Here is a 17793-nt window from a genome sequence, read left to right on the forward strand (position 1 = left end):
CTTGTTTTACTCTCTTCCGTGGTTTCCATTTACTCTGTCATTTCTAGTAAACTGGCCCATGGTACCTTCTCTTAAGTAATTTATAAAGTAAGGTTTAAAGCAGCCTCTTGGGACAGCTCGGGGGTCTGGAAGTTCAGGTGGAAAGGAAGCCCAGATTATTCAAAGAGCAGACACCATCAAGTGATTCAGGGCCTGATGCCCTTTTAACACATTTATAGAGTGAGTCCCCCTACCCTTGAGGTAAAAGCCTTTTGCATAAAGCTTTAACCAACTTGCCCCTTCCCCCAAGAGTAGTGGCTTTACTCCACAGTCATGGTCCCCTAGAATGCTACTGTTGGTAGAATTGGACAGTATCTTGATTTTCTGAATGTCCAAGAAGTTAAATGGATTGATAAGTTGTTGCTAAGAATGCAACTGAAGATTTTTTTAATTTGTACAAAGACACTTGGGCTAGAGAAGCAAAGGCCTCTGGTGCCATGTTGGCCCCTCTCACTATCAGCCAAACCTGGACAAGCAGTTTTTGCTTCAGAAGCCAAAAATATAAGATATTTACTACTTCATCTTTTCAGATTTACTGACAATTATAATAAAAAAAAATCTGAACAGTGGTTAAAAGAACTCTTGTGAGTCTTTGGAAAGCATGTATGGATCTGGCCTCAAAGAGACTTATCTTGGATTTTCCTCCCTCGCCTGGCACATCAGCTACTTAAATCATTGGGAAGCCCCCACTCAGTTTTAGCTTCTTGGTACCCAGGCTTGATTAAAGAAAACTTGTTTTGTTTTGTGGAAGTACCTTCCATATAACAATAACCATCTATGAATATATGAATTAGCCACTTCTACTATAACAATAACCATCTATGAATATATGAATTAGCCACTTCTACTAGGTCTGAACAAGCAAATTGTGTTTACATGGTCATCGTGGTTGCTCCTGGATAAGCATTTGAACTTGTCAAACAGTCTTTTGCAATTAGAGAGTTGCCTCTTATCTACAAAGAATCAAAATTATAGCATACTTTAGTTACTATATTTCATGTTAGCACTATGCTCTCTGAAGAAGGGCATTTAGGTTGCAGTATTACAATGTATGCTTCAGTCCTCCCCAAGGGATAGCTTCTGTACTCAGTTCTTCACTTAACATCAATTATACAATATTTCATTTCAGTTAGTTACAGATTTATTGAAAAGCAAAATGGGACGTAAACATTTAAAAATAAAATTCTGTTAACAAGTCATCTTAAAGAGAAAATTTTCTGTTGGTTTCCAAAGTTATAATACTTTTAAAAGTCTGTATTTTAGGGGCAGTGAGGTGGCATAGTAGAGTTCAAAACCAGGCCTCAGACACTCAATAGCTATGTGATCTTGAGCAAGTCACCAACTCTGATTGCTTTGTCCTTCTCTCTTCACCCCCAAATTATATGTGTGTGTATATAGCTACATTTCCTGGCCTATCCATTAAAATGAGGCTTTCATTTAAAACAATTTTTGCAGACAAAAGATTCAGTCCTTTGGGTCAATATATGCTGATATTTCGGATCTCTAAGGAAGATGTAGAAACACATTTTGTATACTTTTCTCAGACTAGAATAGATTTATAACTATATCAATTATATTACTAAGGCCACAGCAGTGACTGGTGCTGGAAGGGGAGAAGAGAAAAGTATAACTATTAAGCTGGGGCTTTTTCAAGTAAATCCAAGGTTTCTAAGCTTTCCTTGGTATTGTGGAAGTGTTTTTAAATGTCTCCATTTGAATGGAAAGGGTTGAATACGTGGGAATTAATCTTCATGAATGAGGACTAAGGGCCAGAGGGCTTAAGATATATATCTCCCTAACCAGGTTCAGAAATGCCCACAAGAGGCCTGGCAATCTTAATGATGTTATCTCTACTCAACCTCTTGGTGAACAAGATATGCTTGTTCTCCTAGAGTCTTTCCATCTCTATTCACCCCACCCTCACTGGACTAGTTTGTGGTTCTTATTTCAGGATCATTGTGTTGCACTAAAGGGAAAAGTTATGAAAAAAGTCAGCAAAGGCTCCGATTCATCCTTTTTCAAAGGGTGCTGGAGCCTTTGGTGTGGTTGAAAAACAAATTGGTATATGCAAGGGAGCGCCTTCTTGTACCAGTTTAAATTCTAGAACAGAGATGTCCTGGTTTGTTGTTCAGATAGCCATCTCTGACTCTTTGTGACTTAGTACTAGAGGGCTTTGACATTTCCTTTTCCTGTGCATTGAGATAAACAGGTTAAGTGACTTGCCCAGCATCATGCAACTAATCAGTGTCTGAGGAAATTTGAACTCAGGTCTTGCTATGAACTCTGTCGACTGTGTAGCCGATTCTCAAAACCTTTCTCCATCATGGTAGGTGAAAATACATATAAATAGTAGAGAAGAGCTTGAAATTACAAAACACCAAATTTGGAAATAGGATGGGTCTGTAAATGAAAGGAAGAACTCCCAAGTTAACTCTTAAAATGTTTTTAAAAAGGGAAACTAGATGGTTAGAGCACACTGACCTTGGAGTTCAAATCCAGCTTCAGACTCTTAATGCTTACTGCCATGTGTCCCTGGGCAAATAATCCCAATTGCTTTGGGGGGAAAAACAAAGTTATGAGATTTGATCAAATTTAACAAACACTTCTTAAAGACCTTACTTTGTGTATTACACAGCTGATAACACTCCCTAGTGAGGCCCAAACAAAATTACAATATAATTGGAAAATATTTAACAAAATAAGTAAAAGTAGAATACAGATAATGTTAAAGATATGGTTTTCTTAGCATTTCTTATATACCGCTTATTTGAATTACACTCCTGTATAGGAAAGGTTTAAATTAAGACATGCATCCTGCCCCTGTGAAACTTTAAGATCTCAGGTTTTGACACAGCTCAGTAAGGAAGCATCAAAACAGAAGAGTGCATGGTCGAAAGGTGCAAAGTGCTATGGAAGGTGGTGAAGGATGTTCCAGAATAAAACAAAGGGTCAATTTTCCAAAAAAGATTTAAGAATCCCTGGATTTGAGGGGGAAGCAAATGGCAAACTACTCCAATAGTATGTCAAGAAAATCTCAAGAGGTGTCATCAGGAAAACTGACAAGGGGACAAAAGTTGTTGGGGTATGGTAACATTTGGCAACAATAGAATACTTTGGAAGAGGGGCAAGAGAGGGATAAAATGTTCATAATGTTCAATGGCATCAATGTTGCTAATTAATATCTACATACAGAAGAGCCTTCCCCTCTTCTACACCGTATGATAATAGTCTTTAGCTCATGTGCTGCCCATCTTCTGTCAGACAAGCAAACTTTTTTATACCTTAATAATACTTCACATACAAATTGCCTGGCATTGGATCTGGAACCCTCACTTCCTAGAGACACTCAGGGGAGATACTGGTCTACAAATAGTTTATGGGCAAATGGGAACATCCTTTTGGTGCTTCATATCAATGTTTTTGAATACACAAATAAAATTTGTACCTTCTCTGGCAAAGAATAGCGGATCTGAAATTAAATGAGAAATCAATTTTGAATCTCCCCAATTGTTTGAATTTTCCTAATTGTTCCCCACCCCTAATCCTAGCCAATCTAGAATATTAGGATGAATTAAAGGAATTCACAACTAGAATTTTGCCTTGAGAGAATGAAATTTGGCCTTATAAAGCTGACTTCATAAATTGTGTACATGGTAGCTCATCCGTTACTGTCCATCTTTGAGAAGAACTCGACCATCCCTGAGAACAGTGAAATGGGAATAGATGAAAAATTGCAACTAATTCCTTTACAAGCTGGAAAAAATATTAAGGATGATCATTCTTAAAACTAGGGTGGCAGTACTTTATCCATCCTTAGATGAAGCTGAAAAACACTTCAGTCCTTCAATCTGCCCTCAAGCAGGGAAAAGGCTAACTGGTTAACTAGAAGGAATAGAAATTGCAGACAGATGTGCTTTGGGTAACACCTGAATCAGGTCCGTGATTTTGTATCCCAGTGTAAATTCTGAGACGAACTAACTTGAAAAGTCTGAAGATAGACAAAGTAAAGACACGGATAGACTTTTCAGGAAAATGCCGAGAATTATAAATGTATCCCAGGTACTCCCAGAAAACTATCTTTTAGAATAAGGATTTAAAAAAACAAAAAACCCTCGACACACTAAAAACAAAACAAAAAATCCTCGACACACTAAAAAACAAAACAAAACAAAAACAAAAACTATTATTCAAGCGATTCCACAAAAAGCTTCCCAGAGCGCATAATGGGGTGCAAACTCAAAAGTTAATTCTAAAGTACGCATGTTGGCAGGAGGGACATAAGAAGAATGGGAGTGGGAGGAAAGTCAAACATCAGCTTGGACTGACCTTTATGCTACACCTAGGGACTAGGCGAGGAAAAAGGCTCAGGTCCGAAGGAGACACCTTGGTCTGTAGAAATACAATCTCCTTCTCCCTATTACAAACTGTCCAATGAGCAGCTCCGGCGGGGATATTTCGTAAGCGGCTGCCCAGTAAGGGAGTGAGGGGCGGATTTCTTTGGGGGCCTGACCCAGTGAGAAGAGCGGAGAGTGGGGCCCGGCTCAAGAAGCAGCCCAATGGGGGCCGAGATGAAGGCAGCCCAGAGGCTCGGCGGGGATATAAAAGCCGCCGCGGGAGAGAAGCGCCCTCGGATTTGCTGTGTTGGCAGAGACCCGTAACCTGTCTGCAGTCAACAGCACCCTCCCATCTTCACTCGTCGGAGCAACCATGGTGAGGGCAGGCTCTAAGGAAGGGTCCGGGCTGTTGGGGAGGGGCAAAGGAGCGCTTTCCTATCCTCGTCCCAGGGACTCAGTTACAGGGAAGCCCCAGGTGGGGTTAGGGCCAGATGAGCTGTGCACAAGGAATCCAGCCTGACACCTCGGAAGGGAGAGGAAAGGGGGAACTGGCTGCTTATTTACTAAATTGCCTTTCTGGATCAGTGACCCTGAACCCTCCCATTCATTCCCCCCTCTTTATATAGAGGTTTCTTGGGGATCTGGCTGGAATTTCTGACTCTCCCCTGCTCCCTCTCTTCTCTCCTTGCTTCTCTGCCAAAGGACAGAATTTCCACCGCCCTTGAAGTTTGGACTCTCGGAGGCGGAGGGAGGGAGGAAACTGATAGGTGTCTCGTGCTCCTGGTTTCGGACTGGTTCTGGGGCCCCTTGGCCTGATTCCAGTCTGGAGCCCGTAGCCTTCTCTCGCGTGGATGAGGGGCGGGGCGCAATGTGCAGTTCCCAGTTCTGCTGCTGAATCTGAGGAATTCCCTTTTTGCTGCCCTCCCAGCGCAACAGGAGGAATGTCTTTGTGCGGGTCCCTTTAAATATTTCTAGGGAGATTTTTTTGAGGGGTGGGACAGACTTTACTGGCCCTAAGCCTGCCCGATTTCCCAAGGCTTGCCCGCAAGTCGGCGCGCTTTAGATGCTCCCCTTTTTGTCTCTGAAAAGTGCTGGTGTCCTTGGTTGGGGAAAAGAAAAGGAAAAGAATATGAAATATTCAGTTCATGAGAACGCATCTACCTGGAAATAGCAGGAACGGTCCCTGTCTTTCTAAACTTTCTGGAGAACGACTAGATGTTCTCCACTTTGTTTTATCCGGTCCCCCTCTAGGTGGTGAAGACATTGTCTCCAGCCTTTGGTTTTAAGCACTTCCAAGAGGTATAGGGTACTGGCCAATCCATAACTCCGGTGGAACCAATCAGGCTCCCTCTCCTCTGCCTGGAATCCCAGTCATCTTGCTTCTCCTAATTAGGGAAGGGAAACTGCCTGGCTATCGGGGGAGAAGAGGAGGAGGGGTAGAACAGAGGTCCTGAAAGGGAGCTGGTTTACAGTGATTGAACTCCTTCTGGGAGCTTGAGGCTGCAAGTCAATTCCCTAGACTAGACCTCAAGTAATGCTGTACAGCCATAGAAGCTATAATAATTCCCTTCAGCAGCTAGCAGCTGATACTGCCTTTACTGGTTGGGCAGGAATGAGGATTGGACCAACACAAAGAGGATCTAATCTAGTAGGCAATCGAAGAAGGGCCCCTTACTATTGTGTTTTGTTTTTTTTTTTCCCTAAACTCTTCCCCCATCCTGGAAAAAAAAAAAAAACAGAACAAATCTATCCTCTTTGATGTATTTCTTTTTCTCATGCAGCGGGAATGTATCTCCATCCATGTCGGCCAGGCTGGAGTGCAGATGGGCAATGCCTGCTGGGAATTATACTGCTTGGAACATGGTATCCAACCCAATGGTACCATGTCCAGTGACAGGACTCTGGGGGGTGGTGATGACTCCTTCAATACCTTCTTCAGTGAGACTGGAGCTGGCAAGCATGTCCCCAGAGCAGTCTTTGTAGACTTGGAGCCTGCTGTGATAGGTAAGGGGCGGAGAAGGAGCAGCGGGGGCGGGGTAAAGAACGGAGAAAGAAAAGCTTCCCCCTTCCCCCAGCCTGCACTCCTTGCCCCAGGCCCTGAAGTCCTTGGGGAGCCTGGCTTGGGAAATGAGCCTGCAATGGAATTCGAGCCCATCTGCTTGCCAAAACCCACAGCGCCCTCTGCCGCCCTTGTTCCGAGGGGGAGAGAGCCCAAGCACGGGGGCCTGCCCGGGAAGAAATCAAGCTCTGCCCTGCCTCCAGAGCTGCTTTTCTCTGGCACTGGGGAGAGCAACCCCAGCCTAGGTTCAGTGGAGTTAATCATCTACATGTGGGTGAAAACTGACAGCCAGGGATCCTTTTATCCAGTCTCAAGAGGCTTAGGGCAGGGGAAACTGGAACTGCTCCCACTCCCACAGAGGAGCCTCCCCCGCCTCCCAAAGGAAAAGCATTTCCAGACCAATCCAAGGGGAATGGGATTTTCACAAAATGGCGCCTGCTCAGCCAAAGTAATCTAACCAATGGTTCCCAGCAGGAGATGGATTGAATTCAGGGTTGCTGGCTCTCTGCAGGCCCCCCATGCCTTTCCTCTTAGCTACCTCAGCTGGGCCTCCTTGGCTTTCTGCCCTGTGAACCTCCCCCTCTTCAAAAGCTGCAGCAAGTGACAAAATGGGGACTTGTACGCCTGCTTATTATTATTATTAGCAGCATTGATAATAAGCATTTCTAGATGCAAGGCAGAGAGTGGGCTCATCAGATGAGGAATCTCTTCCCTTTCTGGCCTCTACTAAAAGAGCCTTTGGCCTTTAATAATAATCATAGCTAGTACTTCCATCAAGGGCAGGTAGGTAGCACAGCGGATAGTGCCTGCCTTGGAATCGGGAGGGCCCAAGTTAAAATCTGGCCTTAGTCACTTAACTTGTTGTGGGACTATGGACTAGCCACTTAACCCTATTTGCCTCAGTTGCTTCATCTGTCAAATGAACTGCAGAAGGGAATGGCAAACCACTCCAGTATGTTTGCCAAGAAAACCCCAGATGGGGCCACAGAGTCAGATAAGCAATAACAAAAGCATATATGGTTAACTAAGTGCTTTACAAATGGTATCTCTTTTATCTTCATGATAATCCTTCGTGAGAGGTACTGTGATTTAAATTAAAGTAGACCAGGATCAACCCAGGAAGTGCCCTAAGTCAGATTTGGAATTTCTTTTGGAATTTTCTTTTTAATTTCTATCCACTGAGCCAGTTAGTTGTGTACCTCTAGGTTTTTCTTGAACTCCATCCCAATTTTTCTTCCTTGCAAACCAAAACAAGTGCAGATCTATGTCTACAGTGAGTTCTAATAAACTTGTAGAATTCCATAAACTTAATAAATCTAATTTATTAAATATAATAAATAAATTTAATTAATGAAATTATAGAATTTCAGATTAGTGCACTATAATAGAAAGAGCCATACTTGAAGAGACCAGGGCTCAAATCCTGATTGCTGCTGAACATGATACTGTCCTTCTCTGACCTCCCCTATTCTTCTCCCCCTTTGTAAAATGGAATATTATTCCTACTACCTCCTTACTCTACAGATTGTTCTAAAAAGCACTTTTGAAACTACAAAGATTACCTAATCTCCCTTCCCTAAGCCCCAAAACTAAAAGTTAAACAACAAAAGCTATTTAAGTGAAAGCCTCCAGGTTAAATATGTCCTTCCTTTCCTCCTACCCAGACTTTCAAATCCACAGACCTGAAAGCCTGGAATGAAAGGTGAGGAACAAGCTAGATTCTTTTCCATCCTAATCTCTGTTTTCTTGTGGAATTCATTAGAGGCTAGTGATGTTTTGATTACTTTGCAAAATATAGTCCAGTTCAGGGAAGACCAAAGTTCAAATTCAACTTCAGATGCTATGTGTCCCTGGGCAAGTCATTTAACTTCAATTGTAAATTGAGAATCATAATAGCACCTACCTCAGGATTCTTGTGTGTCAAATGAGCTAATTGTAAAATACTTAATACATTGTTTCATATATAGTAGGTGCTTTTAAAAATACTTGAATTGCACATGCTTAACCTATATCAGATTGATTGGCAGAGAAGGAGTAAAATTTGGAACCCAGAGTTTTGCAAAGATGGATGTTGAAAACTATCTTTACATGTATTTGGGGGAAAAAATACTATTAAAAAACAATTTTAAAAAATGCTTTCTTTCCTTGTATTAACCTACCCTTTCTTCCTTTGCCCTTCCATTTTTCCTCACAGATGAGGTCCGGACCAGCATCTATAAACAGCTATTTCATCCTGAACAGCTGATCTCTGGCAAGGAAGATGCTGCCAATAACTATGCCCGGGGTCATTATACTGTTGGAAAGGAAATAATTGATCTTGTATTGGAGCGTATCCGAAAACTGGTAAGCTGGGAAAATGTGGCATCTCCCTTTACCTCCCTCCCATCCTGACCTTTCTGGTTGGCTACTATTGAGCCACCCAGTCACCATTTCCCCAAGGGTCTCTGGCACCTTAGGGGTAGGATTTTTGTGTAGGAACATAAGAGTAAAGGAAAACCAGACCTGTAGTGACCCACCCTTGCCAAAGCTGGTGGTATCCATCAAAGTTGACGCCTCCAACCATTTATCTGGTCTTCCCCCATCAAGGGAACAGTCGTTTGGTCAACATGAATGAGAAGTATTCCAAGGAAGATGTTTATGGGTAGTGATTAAACTAAGAAAAAGGTACCTAAAGGACACTAGCTAACTTGAGAACTTTTCCCTAGATCAGGCTTCCTAACCTTTCGTGTTTGTCATGGACCCCTTCTCGGAGTGTTTTTAGATACATAAAATACATAAGACATTCTGCATCCCCAAGCTAAAGATCCCTGCCAGGAGGGAAATTATCCATCTTCCGTGACATCTAGAGAGTTAAAGTAAACTGATCCTCTTCTCACTCAGATAGATCTATTGGCTTTGCCTGCCCTCTCTTAGATTATCAGACCTGCCATGTCTATTTGAACTATATATCAGATACAATCCATTCTAGATCTTAGCAGATAGGAAGTAAGTAGACTTAGTGGCTGAACACCTCTGTGATTATTGCCTGTCTTTATCCACATCCATTTGACATCTGTTTTCTAGTCAATTAATTGTGAATTCAGGGCAGTACTCACAGCCTAGAAAGGTACTAGTTAATCTTATTCTTCATTATATCCCATTATATTCCCTACCTAGGGGATTAAGAGCTGGAAATTTATCTACCCTGTAGCTAGAAAAATAATCCTGAGTCCTAGATCCTTCTTTTCTTTTCTTTTCTTTTTTTTTTGAGAAACAGTTCTAAGAAGGCTTTAAGCCAATCTTCGTAACAGAAAACACCACCAGGGTCTGTTTTAGGAAGATTCTAGTAACTGTGAAGAATGATATTCTCCCTAATACCTGCCTTACCCCCAAAAACTACCATGACACAGTGATAGTCACATGTCTCAAGAGCTTTTTAATTTCTTTATGGTAAAACTAGAGGCTGTTTGATGCTGGGGAAGCCGACAATCATGCTTATATCCATTATGTCCATACAGCTCCCTCACCATTTAACTGCCTTGTAGATCATTTCTTCCCTAAAATCTACTGGGGTGGGAGCAAAGGGAATTCTTTTCCCATGGTGAGAAATGGGGGCGAGAATACCTCTGTGTGTGGGAGACTTTGTATTCCCCATCTCATCCACGTGCCCTGCTTCTTTTCCCCCCTCCCCTCCCAGTCGGACCAATGCACTGGACTGCAGGGATTCCTGATCTTCCACAGCTTTGGGGGTGGTACAGGTTCAGGCTTCACCTCTCTGCTGATGGAGAGACTCTCTGTGGACTATGGCAAGAAGTCCAAGCTGGAGTTTGCCATCTACCCAGCCCCACAGGTGTCCACGGCTGTCGTGGAGCCTTATAACTCCATTTTAACCACTCACACCACGCTGGAGCACTCGGACTGTGCCTTCATGGTGGACAACGAAGCCATCTACGACATCTGTCGCCGGAACCTGGACATCGAGCGCCCCACCTACACCAACCTCAACCGGCTCATCGGCCAGATCGTCTCCTCCATCACCGCCTCCCTGCGCTTTGATGGCGCCCTCAATGTGGACCTCACGGAGTTCCAGACCAACCTGGTGCCCTACCCTCGCATCCACTTCCCGCTCGTCACCTACTCGCCCATAGTCTCTGCTGAGAAGGCCTACCACGAGCAGCTGTCCGTTGCCGAGATCTCCAATGCCTGCTTTGACCCCTCCAACCAGATGGTCAAGTGTGACCCGCGGCACGGCAAGTACATGGCCTGTTGCATGCTGTACCGAGGGGACGTCGTGCCCAAGGATGTCAATGCCGCCATTGCCACCATCAAGACCAAGAGGACCATCCAGTTTGTAGACTGGTGTCCCACTGGCTTCAAGGCAAGTAGGACGGGGAGGGAGCAGTCGGGGTGATCCCTAGTATTTGGCCTGGGTTCAGTAACTAAATCTGCACTAACGGATAAGCCTGAGCCAGTCCCAGTAGTTACATTTGCTGCGCTTGTATCTTTAGGGGAAACAGGGAGCTCGCTTTCTTGGATGGTTAGAGAAGTTACTGGATATTCAAGAGAATAAAAATGCTTCATTTGATCTGAGGCAATCAAAACTAAGAAGGTAGAGCTCCCGCCCAGACCTTCCCTGTTAAATTGATCAGAAATTAAGAAAGTTATTAGTACGAAGTTATTGTTGAGAGCAGGAGACGTCTTTTTTTTTTTTTTTTTTTTTTGGGTATCCCAGAGCTTAGCACAGTGCCTAGTTCATAGGATATACTTAATAAGTATTTAGTGAATTGAAGGATCTATGCCCTTTAACTCCTGTGCCCCTTCTCTCACCTTATTGTGGAGGTCAAAGGTAAGGGCAACCCAACCCCAGCCTGAGGTGCTATTTTAGACTTTCTTGGTTCTCATAGGTTTTAGAACTCTGGTCTTGGGATTCTTCATTTCTGTCAATAAGAACAACAAAAAAGAGAAATTAAATCATGTACTCTTACTCCTCATTTTACAGAAAACTGGCAACTTAATGGGCTTCTCTGGGCCTGCAGTATCACTGCTGGTCCGTGTCAGGACTGAGAGTAGAACCTGAACTAAAATCTGTATTACCATGCAGAGTTCATCCCTAACACCATCATGTTGCTTCTCGGCACATTTAAAATTGGCCCTCTCTCAAATGATAGGCAGTTAGGAAAGACTTCTTGGATGTCTTTTTTACAATTTGTATTACTTTGATCTCTGAGGTAACATGTGATCAGGTTTTTCCAGTGTCATGTCTGGGCAGCTTTTTGTCCTGTTGAAAAGTTAGGTAAAAGCTATCCCAAATGGTTAAGTAATGGGAGGTTCTGTCCAAAAAGAAACTTCTGGCCTTCTGAGAGCAACAAACCTTTTTAAAAGTAACTATTGTGTGGAAAGAATAGAAACAAGCCCTGTTAAGTTATTAAAAACAACAGGTTCATCCTGGAAACCAGGTGTTCTCAGAGTAACATTGCCAGAGGATGAAAGGAAGTAGGGATTGACGGTATATTTGTCAAAGAACATGTGTTCCTTCAGGAACATAGACCCACATCAAAATGTGTCCAGGTTGGGGCAGAACAACTCAAACTGAGGAGCCCATTGGCCAGGGCTAACTCTCCTTGTCTCTTTTCAGGTTGGTATCAACTACCAGCCCCCGACGGTGGTACCTGGTGGAGACCTGGCTAAAGTGCAGCGGGCAGTGTGCATGCTCAGTAACACTACGGCCATTGCCGAAGCATGGGCCCGTCTGGATCACAAGTTTGACCTCATGTACGCCAAGCGGGCATTTGTGCACTGGTACGTGGGCGAAGGCATGGAGGAAGGCGAGTTCTCCGAGGCTCGGGAAGACCTGGCTGCCCTGGAGAAGGATTATGAGGAAGTGGGCACAGACTCTATAGAGGGTGAAGATGAAAGCGAGGAGTTCTAGAAGGCATCCAGAATCCAAACTCGTCTCAGTGTTCATATCCTTCTCTTCTCGCACACTCCCCAAAATAAAATCTTTCTTACTAGCAATAAATGTGGACTTTCGTGCATGTGTGTGTTCATACATGTGTGCACGGATCACCACTGAAGCTTAGACTGCTGCTTTTCTCTGGTCTTCTATTGTCCCTTCTCTCCCTTTTAGCTAGTCTGAAAGTAGAGACAGACAATGAAAGCTTTGAAGGTGAACAGGTGAAGTCCCACACTTCCTCTCAGACAAATTCCATCGTCTCTATCTTTTTACTGACACTTGGATCATTATCTCTGTGGAAGGCCTTAAATGAAGCTGTCCAGAGTCATTTCCACCTTTCAGGACAATTTTCCTTCTTTTTAGACTTGCCTTGCCATGAACAGAACTTGTAGGCCAGGGACTAACATCAAATTGTCCGAGCTTATCTGGGACCTTTATAATTAAAAGCTTGTTATACCAGTAACTACCTTTATCTGTAGAGTCAGCCATGCTGCAGAACCCCACCCAGGGAATGCTTATCCAAAATTCTTATCTTACAGATCACCCTACGGGGTTTTCATGAGCAGGTGTATGTTTATATCAATTTGTCAAATTGGTTCACTTGCCCCTCACCACAATATTTACCGCTTTCCAATTCTATCTTTTTCTTCCCGTCACTCTCCTTCTATGAAGTATGTCATAGGCCTTTTTACCTGTCATGTGGAAATGTCTTTCCAAATCTTGCCTGCAGTTTCTTTTCGATCTTTGCCCTCTTTTCTCCCTGACTCCAGTTCCCCACCCACCCATCCATCATTCCCTTTCCCATACACACCCATTCTTATCTATGGAACATCCACCCATGCTCCTGGCAATGCTATTTTAGCCACCTAACCTAGCCAGCCACCCAAAGTCCTTCCCACAGTGGCTGCGTACTCTTCCTTCAAGATAATTCCTAACCCACCAGACTGCCATTATTCCTCTATCGTAAAGTTATTTGTATAGGGTTGGGACAGATTAGGGGGAAGTGATTTGGAGAAAGGTCTCTGCTCCTGACAGGTAGTAAGCCTTTAATAAATGCTTGTTGACTAACAGGGAAGAGAGGTGAGATCTGTTCTACATTTGCCTGTAGGATCTTGGCAGCGGGCTCCCAGGGACCTATGACCCACAGACAGCCGCTCTGACAGGTGGTGTGCACACAGTCAAACCTGTGTAACCGGCTGCCCCTCCTTTTCGCTGCTTTCAGAAATGTTTCCTGCATAAATGGATGCAGCAGGGTACCATGGAAAGAAGATTTAGTCCAGACTCAAGGCCTGAGTTTAAATCTCACCTTGCATCCTCCCTACCTGAAAATTTCCCTTGTTCTTGATTCCCTCCCCTACAGAAAGGAAGTTTCTGATTTCAGAGGATCTGAAGTGGCTTTCAGCTGGATTTCTGTGACCCTGTGCTGCAAGCTGCCCAAGTCCTTAGGACTTGGCTAGATTTCTTCCTTTCCTTCTCCCTTTGGGGAAGTGGAAACAATCCCTCATTTCCTAATGGCTTTCTTGGATCTGCTGACACCCATATTCCTAAAGGTCCTATAAGGTAAGGACACCGGTCTATAAGGTTAGGACCTAGTGAGGTGGGAGTAGGGCCACAAAGCTGGTACAGTTAGTGCACTATCGCTGTCACCAGATGGGAGAGAGTTCTGTCAGCCTCTGAGCTGCTCATCTTCTCCATTGTATAAAACTGAACTCTTCTTTTTTCCCTTCCTCTTACAGAGGGAAAACTAATGACAAGACAGAGGAAAGTGTGGAGAATCAGTCTTAATTCCCTCAGTGTCAGTACTTCCAGCAGGTCTGTCTGTATTGGCAGGTGTCCCAGGAGAGGCCAACTTTTTTTTTTTCCTCTACCAGACCCATGATTTCATTGGTGTGGGGAAACTCTTTTAACCAATGAAGCTCTGCCACATTTGGCCTTGGAAAGTAGCCTGAGGCCCTGAGGTTAAGTGATTTGGCTCTGGTCTCCTAGCTAACTGAAGTCAGCTCTATCCATCAGCCATCTTGTTCTTAAGTTCATGGCGTGGGGGAGTGAAGAATGATTCTTTACTTTGTTATACTTCCATTTTGCAATGATCCTTCGAATTTCAGCAAAACCTCATAAGGTAGATAGCACTGGACCCAAAATAAGCAACTTTGCCTTAGCTAACATCCTGTTTTTTTTTTTTTTTTTTAATAAAGGTAAGGTAGAAGAAGGAAATTTAGGAGGTCTCAGTCACTTAAGAAAGAACCAGAACAGAAAAAGCCTTACTGAGCACAAAAGAAAATAGCTTGACCTTAAGGCCTTCAAGTGAGGTGGTATGGTGTTGAGTCTGGAATCAGGAACACTCATCTTCCTGAGTTCAAATCTGGCCTCAGACACTAATTCAGTGGTGACCTTGAGCAATCCTTACATAATCCTGTTTGTCTCAATTTCCTCATCTGTAAAATGGACTGGAGAAGCAAAATGCTTCAATATCTTTCTCAAGAAACCCCAAATGAGGTCACAGGCCTTAGACACAACTAAACAACACCAACAATCATGAGCCAGATACTGCACTAAGTGCTAAGTGCTTCGGACATTACCCCCCCAAAAAGCCTCAAAACAAACAAAACCCCAACCCAGTTCCTGCTCCCCAAAAGTTCACTGTCTAATGGAGGAGACAAAATGTAAATAGCTATGTACAACTTAGATCTCTACAATATACCCAAGATAATCGGAGGGAAGAGGCTTGGAATGACAACTAGAGGATTTTATATTTAATCCTGGAGGTGATAGGGAGCCACTGGATTTTATTTGGGGAGAGGAAGAGTAGGGGGAGGAACATGGTCAGATTTGAACTTTAGGAAGATCTCTGACAGGTAGGTGAAAGTGGACTTGTGGGCAGACCAATCAGAAGATTATTGCAATAGTCTAGGCATGAAATGGTAAAGGCTTGAACCAGGGTATGGCAACTTTAAAGGAAAGAAAAGGTATATACAAATGATGTTGAAAAGGTAGAAGTGACAGGACTTGGTGACTGATTAGATATAGGGATGGGGAGCGTGAGGAGTTGAGAATGACTTGTGGGTTGCTAACCGCGATGACCTAAAGAAGGCTGGTTTCCTTGACAGTAATTGGGAACTTAGGAAAGTGAGGGGGCTTAAGAGAGAAAGAGTGAGTTCAGTTTTAGATAATGTTGAATTTAAGCTGTCCAGAAGCAGCTACACCCAAAGAAAGAACACTGGGAAATGAATATAAACTGCTTGCATTTTTATTTTTCTTCCCGGGTTATTTATACCTTCTGAATCCAATTCTCCCTATGCAACAAGAGAACTGTTCGGTTCTGCAAACATATATTGTATCTAGGATATACTGCAACATATCCAACATATAAAGGACTGCTTGCCATCTAGGGGAGGGGGTGGAGGGAGGGAGGGAAAAAAAAATCGGAACAGAAACGAGTGTCAATATAAAGTAATTATTAAATAAAAATTAAAAAAAAAAAAAAGATACCTATTGGATGATCTTGTGATGAAGAGAGCTATCTGCACCCAGAGAGAGAACTGTGGAAACTGAGTGTTGATCACAACATAGCATTCCCACTCTCTTTGTTGTTGTTTGCTTACATTTTGTTCTCTTTCTCATTTTTTTCCTTTTTGATCTGATTTTTCTTGTGTAGCATGATAATTGTATAAATATATATGCATATATTGGATTTCAAAAAAGAAAAATAATATTTTTTTACTGGACACACATTCACTTTAAGATGTCCAGTAAGCAACTATAAATGCAAAGACTGGAGGTCAGAAGAGAGGAGGGTATAGGTCTGGATAAGAAGATCTGGAAATCATACAAGTAGAACTGACAATGCGCTCCATGGAGCTGATAAGATTCAGAGCCCTATCTAACTCTATATCTTTCTGACCCCTTTATCTAGTCAGCCCTTACTAGGTAAAGTTTGCATCAAAACAGCTATAATAGAATTTGTTATTGTTCAGTTGTTTTCAATCATATCTGATTTTCATAATCTCAGTTGGGGTTTTCTTGGCAAAGACACTTAAATGGTTTGCTTTTCCTTCTCCAGCTCATTTGACAGGTAGGGAAAAACTGAGGCAGACAGGATTAAGTGACTTGCCCAGGATCACACAGTTACTAAATTTCAGATTTAAACTGAGGAAGACTTATCTTCCTGATTCTGGGCCTGGCACTCTATCGACTATTGCCCATAATAGAATTATAAGATCATAAATTTAAAGCTGCAAGGAATCTTAGCTGCATTCAAGTCCTCCCTTCTTCTACTCTCTAGATGAGGAAATTGAGACAGAGGAAAGTTGGGATTTGTCCTAGTAAGTATCTGAAGGGGAATTTGAACTCAAAATTACCAACTCAAAGCCTGAAGCTCTATCCTCTATTCTATATTGTCTCTCTAAGCTCTTTCACTACCTTCCAGCAGTGCAGGCAATCTTAAGGAGTCCTTTGAACTTGTCTTTTTGAGTGGCCATAATTTCCAGAAATACTGGTCCCAGAGCATTCAGGAGGCCCTGATTGTGTCAAGGACAAATTCCCCCCCCAGCTGCCATAATTTGTTGTTTGCACCTAAGCTGGATTCTCTGTGTGTCCTTGGGAGGCAAGACAGGCACCAGTCAGTCTATGCCAGGCTGGGGAAAATGTTGTGCAGCTGGGGTCCTTTTCAGATAAACAGACTCTCCTGATGCCATAGTCCAGCAAAAGAATGTAGCTTTTGCCATGTCCTGGTCCCTCCTTTTGGGAGGGGTGACAGCACCTTTCCCCTCCCATGCTGCGTCCCTTTCTGTTTTCTCTTCTTCCTTTTATTGTCCTCTGGTAATTTTGCCAGTTTCTGTAAGGATTGGGAACTCCTTGGTCCCACATGCAAGTTCCTTTCTCTTGTGACTTATGTTGTAATTGCCTGTTGACAGCACCCCAACCACCTGAACCTACATCTTACTCAAGGCATAGTCAGCCAGTCAATGGCACGCTGATTTTGGACAGAGTTTGCCAGCTGGTTACCCTCTGGATCAACGTGCTTCTCTGAAACTTTCCCCTTTAACCAAGCACCTCATTATCCCACTCTCAACCCCCTCACCCTAACTCTCCCTCTGACAACATGACCTCCTTAACCACTTCTCCCTCATGTGCATTATTTTCCCCTATTGGAATGGAAGCATCCTGAGGGACTGTCTCGCTTCTTGTATTTGTATCTCCAGCCTTCTGCCTGCAGCACAGTGTCTGGCATAAGAAAGTATTTAATAATTTTTCCTGTCGTTGTTACAATGGATTTTCATGACTCATTTACCCAGGGAGTGCCACTTCTATGAGGGCCTAACCCAGCTCTTTCCTGGGAGGGCTGGCTTTCTTAGAAGTGGGGCTGAGAGGGAATCAGGAAGAAGGGACAGGAAATGACTGGTCCCTCACTAGGCTTCCCTGTGCTGGGA

The 17793-nt window shown here is 43.2% G+C and overlaps 1 protein-coding gene and 1 long non-coding RNA gene across 4 annotated transcripts in view; one reads left to right on the forward strand and one right to left on the reverse strand.

Moving 5' to 3' along the window:
- Positions 1-4655: 4655 nt before the first annotated feature.
- LOC127562711 (tubulin alpha-8 chain) lies at positions 4656-12430 on the forward strand. Its single transcript, XM_051998627.1, has 5 exons — positions 4656-4749; positions 6155-6377; positions 8627-8775; positions 10109-10789; positions 12047-12430. Exons 1-5 carry the CDS (start codon positions 4747-4749, stop codon positions 12338-12340), a joined length of 1350 nt encoding a protein of 449 aa, XP_051854587.1. The 5' UTR covers positions 4656-4746; the 3' UTR covers positions 12341-12430.
- The window catches only part of LOC127562712 (uncharacterized), an 81180-nt gene continuing 74188 nt past the window's right edge, over positions 10802-17793 (reverse strand). For 2 of the 3 annotated variants that reach the window (XR_007953797.1, XR_007953796.1), the window contains exon 8: positions 10802-11348. This is a non-coding gene — a long non-coding RNA (uncharacterized LOC127562712). The remainder of the gene's footprint in view (positions 11349-17793) is intronic. The other variant, XR_007953798.1, reaches the window with a different exon arrangement.

Source organism: Antechinus flavipes, chromosome 4 (assembly GCF_016432865.1).
Source record: "Antechinus flavipes isolate AdamAnt ecotype Samford, QLD, Australia chromosome 4, AdamAnt_v2, whole genome shotgun sequence".
NCBI lineage: Eukaryota > Metazoa > Chordata > Mammalia > Dasyuromorphia > Dasyuridae > Antechinus > Antechinus flavipes.

Coding starts and splice junctions, on each gene's coding strand:
- LOC127562711 (XM_051998627.1), top strand. Junction 8,776..10,108: donor TGGAGCGTATCCGAAAACTG/GTAAGCTGGGAA, acceptor CTCCCCTCCCAG/TCGGACCAATGCACTGGACT. Junction 10,790..12,046: donor GGTGTCCCACTGGCTTCAAG/GCAAGTAGGACG, acceptor GTCTCTTTTCAG/GTTGGTATCAACTACCAGCC.